This window comes from Dromaius novaehollandiae, chromosome 7 (assembly GCF_036370855.1).
Source record: "Dromaius novaehollandiae isolate bDroNov1 chromosome 7, bDroNov1.hap1, whole genome shotgun sequence".
NCBI lineage: Eukaryota > Metazoa > Chordata > Aves > Casuariiformes > Dromaiidae > Dromaius > Dromaius novaehollandiae.
In genome coordinates this window covers 23,519,682-23,533,985 of record NC_088104.1, presented here as the reverse complement: position 1 = coordinate 23,533,985, position 14,304 = coordinate 23,519,682, and the positions used below count along the sequence as shown (strand labels likewise).

The 14,304-nt window shown below is 37.8% G+C and overlaps 1 protein-coding gene across 1 annotated transcript in view; it reads right to left on the bottom strand.

Annotated features, from left to right (window-relative positions):
• The window catches only part of MYO3B (myosin IIIB), a 223,968-nt gene that overhangs the window by 61,805 nt on the left and 147,859 nt on the right, over positions 1–14,304 (bottom strand). The window contains exons 29-31 of the mRNA XM_064514931.1: positions 4,755–4,866; positions 3,658–3,820; positions 2,868–2,948 (exon numbers count right to left, since the gene is read on the bottom strand). Coding sequence (XP_064371001.1) covers positions 2,868–2,948; positions 3,658–3,820; positions 4,755–4,866 — 356 coding nt within the window. The remainder of the gene's footprint in view (positions 1–2,867; positions 2,949–3,657; positions 3,821–4,754; positions 4,867–14,304) is intronic.

Below are 14,304 nucleotides of genomic sequence, written 5' to 3'. Positions count from 1 at the left end.
AATCCTGCAAGAATTATTCAGGCAAATCATTTTTCACACAGTTTAAAGTAATGATAAGGTCATTTACAAAAGAAATCAGCGCCTTTGAAATGCTGACTTGTAGACAGAGGACTGCCTGGAGGAGGGCCATAGATAACAGTGAAGACTGGCCTCCTAACACTACCCTTGCAGTCTTTGGAACTGATTCTGATGAAGAGAAGGCCCAATAAGGTTAATACCCCTACTTTGATCTCTGTCAAAGCGTACCAGCAAGAATTAATTTACATTTCAGATGAAAAAGGTTGACAGCATGAAAAGGCATCTTGTTTCTGGTATGTGAATGTGCTGTAATAGATCGGGAATTCTGAAAGGAAGTTCTGAGGAAGCTAAAGGGATAAGCTGAGCGGCTGCTTTTATTGGGAAAGAGATGAAAGGAAAACAAATTTCAATATGCGCTGTTCTGTAGAAACATGTAAGCCAAATGCTTCCTAAATTTCAAGGCCTGCATTCATGGGGTGGGGGGAGGAGAGGGAAGTACATATATTTTAATTATATGGTTTTGCTAATGTCTGGTTGACAAATGCAAACAATTTATCTCACTGCCTGCAATTGTTCATTTTTTTAAAAAAAACATGAAGGTGATCATACTCCTTCTTACTGAAAAGCTGCCTTTAACTACACACTTAGGTTATAAGATGTGCAGGGAGGAGAGAGATTTCGACATGCATTTGTCTCCTTGTCACTAGACACTTGGGCAGTGTAACGTAAACAACAGAAAGACTGATAGGGTATTTTAAAACCCAGAAAATGGCCACTATTTACAACCACGAGCTTTTTTTCTTTTGAAACACAGAATGATTAACACATAGAAAAGAGCAAACATGCACAAAAAGAATTTTCAATTAAAAAGTCCTAGATATAAGTTTACAAAGGCTGAGGATAATGTGTTGAGGATATTATTATTATACCTCATCTAATGCAGTGCCAAAAGTAGGAGGTGCAGCCAGTCTAATTAATACAAACAAAGGTACACTGTGTCACTCTTAACTCTACAGTCCTAATGCTCATTCACCCGGTTTGAGCACTGAAACTGTCAAGTGGCAGGTTACAAAGGAGCACAGTGTGTGTGCTGGTGAGGAGAGCACTCTCAGCATTCCTCCAGCATTCAGTCCGGAGGGCCTGACAGAGGTGACCACACTCAAGGGTGCACGTACACTCCCACTGCCTCTTCTCTGCCATGTTCAGCACAGTATCTCAAAGATGACAGGAAGGCACACAGCTCTGAATCTCTCCCATGTGCGCAAACATCAAAATAGATCAGTCGACTTCTCTAAAGAGTTAGTAAAGTGTATGCAGTTTCTACGTGCCCAGAAACGCTGGCTGGATAAAACTCTAGGGCAGAACATCCCCTACAGCCTCCCAGAGTGATACTGCTACACACCAGCTTCCTAGTCAATCTACAGGATAACTCTTATCTTAAGGAACTGATAATAACGGGAATGTGAGCGGCCAACTATTTCACTTTCCTTTCTACTACAAAGGTACAGTAAAAGTCAGAAATTATAGTCCAGGTATGGCCAATTGTAACAAATACTGCAGAAAATAGCCCAACGTGGTACCTTACAGGACATTTAAGAGCCCTGTCTGAAGATCTGCAACCTGTGCTATCATGAAAACAACAGAAGATGACACCACAAGGGAGGGGAAGAGGAGAAGAGTATGCTCATGCAGTCATTAGTGCTTGTTTTAATGGTAAAAAAAAAAAAAAAAAGTATTTTTCTTCACAACAGCTCTCTGTTTAAAGGAATATTCTGCATCTGATCCTAGAGCTACGACTTATGATTATACAGAACAGTATGCAAACAGAGCTATAAATTACTATTTTATCCTAATGGTACTCTGTTCCTTTTTGTAACCGCATTAGTGGTATTTGGCTTTCTGATGAAAGTCACAGTGATGCTTAGTTTCAGAGTAGCAAACTTAGATAAAAGAAAAAAAGCGTTGGATTTATGAGAAATGGCTTGAGAACAGTATAAAGTGAAAGAATATTCAGAACAGATCTTTTCCAATTTATACATGATATGATATAGAAAAGAGAGGTGACAAAGCTCATGGAATTACAGCACAGGCAGCTGGTAGGATCACGGTGGTACCTTGGTTCATCTGTAAATACATTTGCTATAACTCATTTTTGATCTGCTGCAGAAGTCTTTCACCTGGAGTCAGACAGGGAAGGTGTAGCAGGCTGACTCATATGGAGGCTGCTTCATACTGGCAGCATGTGAAACCAGCACTGACTTCATGGCACTGCTTCTTGGATTTCTGTGCCATATGGTACCCTGCTCTTTACTAGAGACCTACACAGCCCTGTGGGCCTGTTTCTCCAATAATCTCTTTAAAGTTTATTCAAATTCATATTGATACGGCTGCATAGGAGTCTGGCAGAGAGTCAGAGGAATGGCCAAAGCCGGCAAACTCAGCAAGCCATTGAAATGGAAACTTGGCAACCTCCCAAGATCAGGGCTCGACACAAAGACAGAGAAACGTACAGCCAGTGCCTTCTATCCATGCTTTTAGTCAAACAAATCCAGTGCCTCACAGCAGCTCTGCACATGGTTAAATCATATTGACTCTCTGTGCTCAGAATCTTAGAGAATTAGCTCAGTAGCTTTTAATCAGTATGTTTTGCTTTCAGAGAGGTACTTATAAGTAACCCAAAGTGTCTGATACCTGTCACTGATGTCATCTGATACTGAAGACCAAATGATCAGAAGTAACGTTTATGATCATTTTGTTTGGACTACATGTTTCTCTTGGCTACAAACATTGACACATGAAATTACTCACAGCAAAATAGGTGTTGGCAATTGAAATAATGTTTTAATTACCTGCTTGAATATGTATAGCAGCATCAGTTCTTCTGTTCCTTATTTCCTTGTACTTCCTGCGAGCTTCATATCCTCTCCAGGCTAAAAATACAAAACCATGTGCTGGAAATTACATTTATTTAAGGAAGTGCTACAGAGTCAGAGATGTGCTGGAACTTTCATCCCTCCTGCCATAACCACTTCACCTCCAGTACCTCTTCCTCACCCACCCACATGTTGAACTCCAGGTTCGCGACTACCATATTCGCAGCCCCACAACTTCAAACGCCGCTTCACTCGTCCAAATTTTAATTGTCAGCATGTGCTCACTGATGTCGTAATCCAAAAAGCAGAAGTGCGCGATTATTGGACATCAACAAGCAGTGCAAGAACTACCCTCCTCACACATCTCCCCCAAACTCAATATAAAGAAGCCTGCTAAATTAATGACAATCAGCCTCTTGGGCTCACCTCAGATTCTGGTATACATGGGGGGGGGGAAGGAGAGAGAGAGAGGGACAAGCTACTGCATTTCTTCTATGTGCTGCATCCTAGTGCAGGAACACCTAACAATATTTCCATTTTGTGCACAGGCATTACATTTAAAATATTAAAACAAAGACATTACCGATTACTAAGCTGACACCTTAGAAATAAATCAACAATATTTGCATCAATTAGCTGAAGAGAAAAGTACCTCCGGTTATTTTGATTTCATAATAAATTATTACGAATGAATAAATAATGTACATGCAATTTAACAACTTGAAATGCCAAGATACCCAGTGAAATAAGGAATGTGAACATTTACCTGACTGTATGGCAATGGCACTATTTTCTCTTTTCTCTTTGACTTTCTTGTACCTCCTTGCGCCAAGCCATCCCTTGATATAGGCTTGCACGACTACAACCCTGCCTATAACTTCTCGCAGGAACAAATTTAACTGCTCTATATGGTAATACTTTAGAAAAACCTGAAATGGAACAATAAATTCAGTATTACATGCAGGCAATAGCATAACCTCTTGTATACTGCTTTTTGGTTAGTCTCAGTTCAACCTATTTTATGGCATTGTTGTTAGGGAAAACTGCTAAAATAAAATTGCTGATATTTCAGCAATTCTGTGAATCTTCGTCTCAGTCACCTTGTGGAATTTTATTATTCCACTGATTATAATCACCCCTTTGTAAAATAAGCCACGCATTTACCCCTATACAAAGTAAATTGGTCAGGGGGGTGTTTTCAGGTATCAATAATTTTATAATATAGCCTTTCTTGACAGTGGGAGGATAAATCCTGGGGTAAATTTGTTGTTAGACAGAATATTGTTTAACCACATTATACTTCAGGAGGCAAATCACGTGGGTTCTTATACACGCTTTTTCTGGGTCTCATGCAGGAAAACTCCTTGCTTTTTTGGTGGGGCACTGTGCAGAATAACTCAGGATTTGGCATAACCTTCTTTTTGCTGAAGTCAGCCACCCCCATTTTAAACCATGAACAAGCCATGTTTTGATAAAACAGCCAGAGGATCTCACTTGAAACTCCACAAATAGATAATGTATTAATCAGGCTCACAGGATGGGCCAGAGCGTGAAGTTTCAGTCATGGCATGATTAATAGCAGAGGAACTTCAAGAGGGATCTACCACAGCAGGCACTGACAAATGTCCAGTCCTTACCGAGGCAGCCATGTGGGCGGTGCACTTGCGGAGGTACTCCAGGCACCCTTCCTCTTGCAGAACAAACTCACCTGGCTTGGGAGGGCACCACCAGAACCTGGGAGGCCAACTAACTGCAGCAGGTTTCCTGCTCCTCTGTTCATGTATACGATACTTTGCAAACCACTGTTAGAGTTGTTTCACTAAAAGGAGGCACTATCCTTGAGAAGACATTAGCATGCTCTACCTTGGTTTTCCCAAGAATACAGTTGTCTAGTTTAGATTTTTCCAAAATGGCAAGACAATTTTCTCTGCTACCAAAAGGAGTCTCATGTGCCTTGAAAGCAAGGTAGTAATACCTGCAAAGCCAAATGACAAAGAAAGAGTTAACCAGTCAATAAACATGTACTTCCACTGCTCTTCTCTATGTAACAGTTGCATCTCTAAAACTCACAGGCCAAATCCTCACTTACACTCAGTCCTCTTTTCATAAATGAGGAGGATGAACCTGTCCTGAGATGGTATTTGAGGATACACCTGACAAACGGGATGAGTAGTACTGTAGTGGTGACAAGAATCTGCTGCATTCTAGCAATCTCCAGTCTGTGTCATTATTTATAAAGTTCATTTGCAAGCCAACACAACTTAGAAAACACCCAAGGTTGCTCTGAATTTTTCAGCAGAACAAGTGAATGAATGACAGGAAGAAGAAGGAAAAGTGATACAAATCAGAATAACAGGAGTGCAAAAATATAAACCTTTTGCATAATGTGTATAAAATAAGTATGCCATCCACACAGCCGTATAACATACTTCTGCACAGTTATGCATCACTGTTGAGCCTGCAGGTTCTGCAGGTACTGCCCAGTATCCAATGAAAACTTACAGGTTCTCAAGTGGAAGAAAAGTCAAAACTACTACCAAAGAAGCAGAAAGCTACTGAAAGCATCATGACCTGATGGCTATTTCTCGTATCAGGAACGCCAGGAAAAGCTATTTCATCCCTAGAATCTTTCAATATGTTAGTCATTGGTATTTGGTCACTTTTTGCAAAGATATATAAGCAGTCTTGACATTCTTTGGGAAATGTAAATCCACACAAGAACTCCAAGGGCTCTTGAGCTTGTAACAAGACTACCCCCATCAGTGCAACTCAGGGGATCTTTCCACTTTAAATATGTCTAATAAAAAGACTGCAGATATTCAGTCAGTGAAGATAAAGGCCAGGGTCTGCAGTACGTGTTTACAGCTCACCGTCTGTATTAATGACTGACTAATAATAGAAGCTGAAAGGATGCCACTGTGTGTGAAGAATAAAGATTAGTTTACAGTAAAAATGACTCTCATTTCAATCTTAACTTACAGAGAGCAGGACACTCAGATGGCATGAATATCCACCTGTGTTTCATACCTCCAGAAAAGGTCATGTATGTGCATAATCGAAACAATTGGCATTACCGATCTTATCTTTAAGGGTTTTATCAATCCTGACGATTAAACAGAGCCCGCAGCTCTTTTAAAGAAAAAAACAGGTGAATTACTCCTCTCATGAATTTAACCATTTTCTTTATTCACCAGGATTTCTGTGGTTGTGATTAGGTATGTAAATCATGAGGCATTGTGGGTTTTCTCTGTTTGATTGGGCTAATTGGGAAGATCATGATTGATTTAATGGCTTTTGGATCAGGCCCACAGTAAACAACGATAACTTTTGTTTTGTCCAGGTTTCCTTGCAGCCCCAAACAGCCCCAAACAATTACGTGAAGTAAAATTACTGTGCAAACAGTTAATGAAAAAGGGATGCAAACATGTTTGAACTGAACAGACATTCAGAATGAATGCACCAATTCCTGCCTGCCAGTCCACTGTGTGTTCATGGACAGTGGTTTTATAGTATTCAAGTAACTCTATGCACAAGCTATTGTATTAAATAAGTAACAGCAGAACATATGCCAATTAGTTTACAAATTTAAAGTTATTTTATCACAGGTATACTGCTAAGTGGTAGCAACTGCCACCTCAACTCTCATTTATAAGCTGATTGTCTTCTGTATTGTTATACTTCTACAGGAACAACTCTATTTACATTGTGTTTGAGAGGAATTGGCAGGTTCAGCAAACTGTTCTTTTAATCATTAACATGGGGAAGAACCATCAGATGTTCCTTAAAATACAAACAGAGGAATGTGACTAGTGAGCCTCAAAGATATACTCCTCTGTAGCCACATGCAGGCAAGAAAAAATCCTACCCTGTACTGAAGAAAATATGGAAAAGCAATTATAAAGAATGAAATAGTGCAGCATTTTTTTTACCAGAATATGATTTTCAAATATTAGCTTCAGTTAATCTCTAGAGATTAGCTCCAGTTGTCACAAGAAAGAAAAAAGAACCAGTAAAATAGTCAATAAAGATCAAAGGGGAACAAAATGATGTCTGAAGGCAGAAGCACTAGAATCAGTCCTAGACCAGAGACATTCATTCAGCAGCTGAAGACACTGCCTACTCCAAATAACGATAGGAGATAACGTATTATTGAGTTAAGGTTTTTAATGCAGTGATTTTCTCAGTAACATGATACCGCAAATTTTTTAGCCAAGTCTGAGATACTCAATACTGACAGTCATGGCACTTAGGTATGGAGGAACATGGTGTACTTAAAAGAAGAACAAAAGGATTTCCCTCTGCTTTATTACTACAAACCTTAATGATGACAGCTCTTAGAAGACAGAAAGCATTCTGAGTTGCTCTACTATAACGCAGATTTAAAATATATACAACCCAAACAATTTGTTATAGTGTGCAATTTCAACACATACTTGACAGATAGTGCAGGGAAGTTGCACCAGTAGTAGATTGGCATCTGTTTCAAAAGTCAGTTCAGATACTCAGGTCATTTACACAGGCATGTAACCTAAGCAGTTTGTTTCCTTTCTTTAGAAGGAAGGAAGGATTCAAGTGAATGCTAATATCAGTTTTCTGATTGTTCATGAATCTTTTAATGCACGCCATAGGATATTTAAAACTGTAAAACAGTTATTAGATAGCAGTGATGCAAAAAAACAGCTAAGGAGGATCTCACAATTTTTGAATCTTAGTACCTTGAATGTACATACTTGACTCTACAGTTCAGTTTATGACAAACTTCAATAACTTTCAAATCTAGTATCCCCTTCACCATTACCTCTCTTTATCTAGAATTTACTTGCTTTTGATACTTAGAAAAAATCTGTAAATAAAATAATGCCAGTTTCTCATCAAATCCTATTTTACCAAATCTTGTTTTGACTAAATTCAGCTTTATGTCTTGCAAAAAAAAAAAAAAAAAAAAAAAAAAAAAAAAAGCCTACTTAGAATGACAGTGACTTTTACAAACCATGGGAATAGCTCCATTTTCTGTATGTAACTGTGTTGTCTTCCAATATTTCACAAAACTTCCTCTAAATTGTATTTTTCCTAACTGATTCAACCACTGCACAGAAGACCCCTGTAACTGGTTAAATATGCTTGTGTGTCAGATTCTCAACATCAAGTCTTCCTGCTCATTTTCAGTTATGATGTCAAATACAAGGGCAGAAGGGACTCTGCTTATCAGAAATGAGCACTATGAGCCTGGCAGTTTCCTTTTGATTACTTGTGCTCCAGAACTGGCTTTGGAGTTTGCATTGTGCCCAATAAAGGGTCTCTAGATGAGTGACCCAAAGTTAAAATCCTTATTTATTTATTTATTTATTTTTAGCAAATGCTCTGTTTTCCATCTGGTTCCTGTTTCCATGACTAAATTGCATAACCACAGATGCACAAGTAGTTTGACATGATATGCTCAGGATAACTCTACTGGAACACAACATATGCCACATAGGGTCATCCAATTATTTTACTTAACTGAAAAATCTTTATATGGCAATGGAGCATATGTAGTATTTTAGAAGGAGGTAAAATCTTTCACCTTAATGCATCTGGTCAAAAACTGCAAATCTTGTATATGGTGCAATGGTAGGGCAAATGTCTGGGCATGCACCCAAAACTGTGGAGACTATGCAACTAGAAATCTGTTCATTTTGATTTATTGGCTTATAAATCCAAACCTACTTGTACAGAAATCACAGACAAAGTGACCTGTATTTACACCATTTCACCAAGAGAAGAAACCAAATCCTTAGCTTTAGAAAGGTAAGGCTAGAAATCACATTCACTCCCAGATGAGATGGAAATTACACAACTCTACTTTTCTTATTTCCATATTTGCATTTGTAATTCCAGCAGAAAAAGTAGTGATCCTGAACACTCCAGGGCTCTTCTATGTTAATTTATTTATTAATGTTTATTTTTTCTTCTATGTTAATTTATTTATTAATGTTTATTTCATTTTTTTAAAATAAAATTTATAGTTCTTCATGTGTTGTTTCATAATCATGGAAGGTCTTAATGCAAGAATAATGAGCGACTTAGTACTACTGAAAGAACACAGGTAATTTCACCATAACTCATTTTGGATTTAAATTAGACATTCATGATATTATTATGTTTTAATGCACACAAATACTCATGAAGGACATACATTGCAAAATCCTCTACCTTAAAGTATTTGGAATTAGAGATGAAGAAATAATTTTACATGTTTTGGAAATAAATGTAGTAAGACTTAAAGAAAGCCTAAGTAGATAAGAATGATAGTCTTACTACCAGGGCAGCTTTCTCAAATGGCTGCAGGTTAAAGTAATGCTGTGCCTTTTGTATAAATAAGATACCACCTAGGTGGGATCTTAGCACTACTTTGCTGCATTTGAATACAGTAATAACCATAAAAGGCTGTTACAAACAACCTTGTATGGGATTGGAGACATACTTGAGAATGTAAAATGGGGGATAAAGTTGGTAGGACTTTCTCCTTTTGATGTATATGGCTATTCATACCAACATTACTGAATATTTGAGTGATTAGAGCTAAAACAATTCTCATACTTAATGAATAAACTGTAGTATCTCCATGTAACTGGTAATATTGCTTTAAGTACTATATGTTTTTATTCTTTCTGAAGTAAAAACATTAAATATTTAAGTGCTTTATTCATGCAAAAACATTTTATTTTCTTAAGTTATCCATCCAGCTTGAAAATTCCCTACACATGACACACATTCAACTATGTGTTTCCTAAAGGTACTTGACAAATCACATTCTCAGTAGCAGTAAACTAAGTAAAAGAGAAGTAATTCTTCCTCAGAAGAACTGATTCTTCAGAGCTAAAGAAACTCTGACTGGAGCTATGTATTTTTAACCAATGGTACTTATACTGTTCTAGAAACCATACTGCATGCACATTAATAATATTCCCAGGCGAAACATACATTAAAATATGATTAACTGTACTTAACAGTAATTAGACATAAAATGACATTTTAAAAAGTTGACCTTATCACAAAGCTAGGACATGCAGAGTGTTAAGGTTAAACTTTAAAGACAATCAAGTGTGCTAAGACATGGAAAAATTCAGAATGATGCCTTGCATTAACTATCTGATTATGGTCAAGGCATTCTAGTGTTGGTGGGTTTAGATTAGATAAACCGACTGTAAAAAAACAGTTCAATTTCTCTCCCCTCCCATCCGTACGGGTGAACTGTGCAACTATTCAATAAATAGCATTTAACCAGCACCTTTGACTATTATACCAACATCCCTTACAAAAATTCCCTTTGCATTCCAGACTTACAGGCAGTAGCAATTCTACACAATTAACTCACCAAAGTAATGATTAACCGTTTTTCTCTTTAAAATATATCTTTGCCGCAAAAATACATTGGCCTGAGGTGGAGAATAGACAATGATATGTGAAAAGTTTGAGGTGTGACAGGGTAAAATCCCTTTCTAAGAAGATCCACAGCTACAGAAGGGAGATTCTCAAAGGTCCAATAGGACACGTGTTTCTTCTCAACCCTAGCGTTGGAAAGTTAAAAATCCCACTTTTGTGCACGGGAAAAGCAATTAAGTAACTTCCAGAAATTCCTAACTTGTACTGGCTGTATTCTTTAAACTTTTTCAGAAACTTGTACGGCTGAATTCATAAAACTAATGAAATTTGACTTGATAACAAGAGAATAGTTGAAAAATGTAAATGAAAAATGAAAAAACATCTAAGATACCCCACTCCTGAAATTCTCTAAAAAATACCTATTACATATGCTTTAAATCATCAGATAAACATAGAATCATAGAAATACTCCAAGAAAGGCTTCATGAGTGATTGTCAGATTTTTCACTCCTAGAGATTTTATATATTCTCCATCCTGCGACTGTTTACCAGTGTTATGAGAGTGACAAGAGTCTAGAAAGTAGGTGTGGAAGACACAGTAGTTCATCATATTTAAAGTCCACAGGAACATTATACTGATCTGGTGAAACTTTAAACCTACTGAAACAAGTAGCAAACATTTCCATGGGTTACACTACGATTTTAGTATCCGGGAATGACAAAATTTTGTTCCCATAAATCACTTAGGTATGTTAGTGCCATGCAGTGTTAAAAAGTAAGTAGGCATTAAGAATCATTATTTTGAGAGTAAGCATTTCCTTTCCTCTGTAACCAATTTGTTGACTTCTAATTTAATTCAGTATTTCCCTGACTTTGAATAATAAAAAAGTCCATCATCATTAAATTTGGGGGATAAGAAGAAAGCATCATCTGAGGTAACGTTTCCCAAGATTTTGCAATACCTCACCAGGGTTTGATCCTAGGCCCACTCAACACAGGATGCGACTCATTAAGTCAATGAGGCTTTACACGGCCAGTAAGAATTACAACACTGAGGGTTTAGAGAATAAACTTTACGTGTCCAGCAGGGTCCTTATGCAAATTTGCACTGTAAAATTAAAGAAGCAGACCTGCCTCACTTAGGATCACCATTACAATAATATCACTGGTTTTGCCATCAGTGTACAATCAGAATAGCATCATTAGGCTATTGCAGAGGATGTAGTGCTCATAGAAAAAGTGTATTCTGCCACTATTGCAGCACAAAACTTTAATGCAGAACACAGGCTGGAAGAGAAGAGGTAAAAAGAAAAAAGAAAGAGAAATGACAATGCTTTTATGAAACTTGTTGTACAAAATTTCTCAACACATTCCTGCGTGCTTATGAGGTACTTGAATCCTGACAACATCTAGCACCACCAGACTCTCAAGTCTCTTATCTTTCAACACGTGACACAGTATATGCCAGATTACATGAGAAGTGTTTACATCTGGGATGACAGATAAGGGCACACCTGCACACCACATCATATCATGTGAGGTTCCAGGGGCCTGGACACTTGGATATAGCATGGAGTGTCCCATCTAATGGGACTTTGAGAGTAGCTCCCTAGCCAAAAGCACACCCCCCTCAGCTGCTGCACAGTGCGTGGTCACTACCTGGCCCCACATGCCGAGCACGCCTGGTAGCCCGCTCAGGTTCATAAGCTCTATCTGAAACCTGGGATTCCAGGCTCTGAGAAAAGGGGCCACTGCTTCACAGCAAACATGTTAAAACAGGCACACTGTGGCAGGGAGCACGAGACAAAGTGCTTGAGACTTCACAGGGCTACAGTGTTTACAGGCACTGCACACTACCTTTTCTTACTTAATACACACACACACACGTATACATATATATGTGTGTGTATATGTGTATATGCATACGTGTATGTATGTATGTATGTATATGTATATAAAAATAAAATTTATAAACATATATAAAAAATAGATGGTTGTATCCTTGGTTAAAGAAACAGTGTGTGAATGAGTTACAATTAAGTTCTCTCCTGACCATCTGTTTTTTAACTAACTTTCAGGTTTGCAACACTGTGAAATAATCTGCTCTACTTGAAAACAGAAGACTTCAGTGAAGAGTAACACTGAAGAGTTAGAGCTTTATCTTTTGTTTACCTCCCACCTGATAAACCCTGAATGGTTCTGCTCCCTGCCTTTGATTGTTTTGTCCTCATATTTCCTGCTAAGAGTTTACAAAACAGCATTATTGAACAGGCAGATAAGAAGCACACCTATTTGTTTAATAACATCAAGGGAGAAAAAGTGCTGGCTCATCCATTTTGTTGTTAAGTTACTCAAAAGGATCAAAATACCAATTAACTTGCTGGCTTAGAAAATCTTTGATATCCTCAGATTTACTGACATTTTGAAACTCTTGTTCATACTTGCCTAATGTCTTTTTGATTATGAACAAAGAAGTGCCAATCTGTTTAGCATTTGACCTGTTTTCTCAAACATTTTTATGTATTCAACTGCTTAGTGCCTAAAAACACTTGACTAGTCATGGCTGTAAGCTGAAGGCAAATGTTTCCTGTTCCATACCTATTTTAAACATTGTTCATGATTTTTTCAAGAACAGAACAGGAGTTGTTTAAAATAAAGCATGAACTGAAGAAAGGAACAACAAGCTCCCCTCTCCCTCCCATTCATGTTCTGAATTCGGCCAGGAAGTCTTCTACGCTGCTGGGCAAATTGCTGAATCCCCCCTGCCCCTTCCCTTTCGATTTTTACTTTCTTTTCTGAAACAGTTATATCAGGTTGGACTAAAAACTTGGGGAATATCCGACAAGATGTGAAACACAACTTGCCCTTATCTGCAAGGATAGAAAGCTACAGTTAGCACTGCTTTTATTACCATTACTTTTCAAGGTTATACTCTAATTCAGTGTACTGTTAAATGAAAAGAATCTATTGATAAGAGGAGGCCTAATCTGCTCTCAATTTACACTAATTTCAATGGAGTTAATCTTAGTTCACTTATGTGTAAATTGGATAAAAGTTAAGGTTAATAATTCTGACTTCAACCTCTTCAGGATGTTGCGAAGATGTGTTAGTGATCACGAAAAACTAATCTCTTTGTTAAACCTGCTTTAGAACAGTATGACCTTACTAAAATTAGTCACGTTACACACAAATGAAGGGCTGCGAGGGAAATCATGTCGAAAATTGAACTGCTTTGATGGACGAAAGAACAGGTTGCTCTTCCTTCCTGGGATATAAATCTCTTGTGTTTTCCTATTGCATATTAATTTGGCATATTAACAGATTACAAGTATCACAAGAAAAAATCATGATTTTTCATAATCAGTTAATTAAACTATGATTTATTCTTCAACACCTCTTAATACAACAACCACAGATATACAAGTCAAAATGACTTATGTGCACACATGTAAATTTAGCCAATCTCTGAGTTTTTAGCAAGGCTTTTGTCATTTCCTTCTCAAAAACATACTCGGCTCCTTCCCCCTAACATCATGTGAATGATCTTCTTCAAACAGATTCATTAACCATGAATTCATTAACTCTCTATTATCTAGCTGAGCAATCTCCAATCCAGAAGGTAGCACTAAGTGCCTGATGCAGCCATTCACTACTTGCTACTACTGCTGAGTAGTTGATCTGATTGACAAATAAATCTTCAGTCTAGACGGAACCATAATGATTATCTATACAAACTGGCATCAGTTTGGATCATAGCATTTCTTTAATCAAATTTTTAACTTCACAGAATGGACCTCTAGAGACCATCTGGTTCTACCCCCCTACTCAAACAAGGTCACCTAGGGCAGTTCGCCCAGGACCCTGTCCTGACGGGTTTTGAATATCTCCAAGGATAGAGACTCCACAGCCTCCCTGGGCAACCTGTTCCAATGCTTAGTCACCCTCACAGTAAAAAAGTATCTTTGTATGTTCAGATGGAATTTACTGTGTTTCAGTTTGTGCCCACGGCCTCTTGTCCTGTTGCTGGGCACCACTGAAAAGAGTCTGG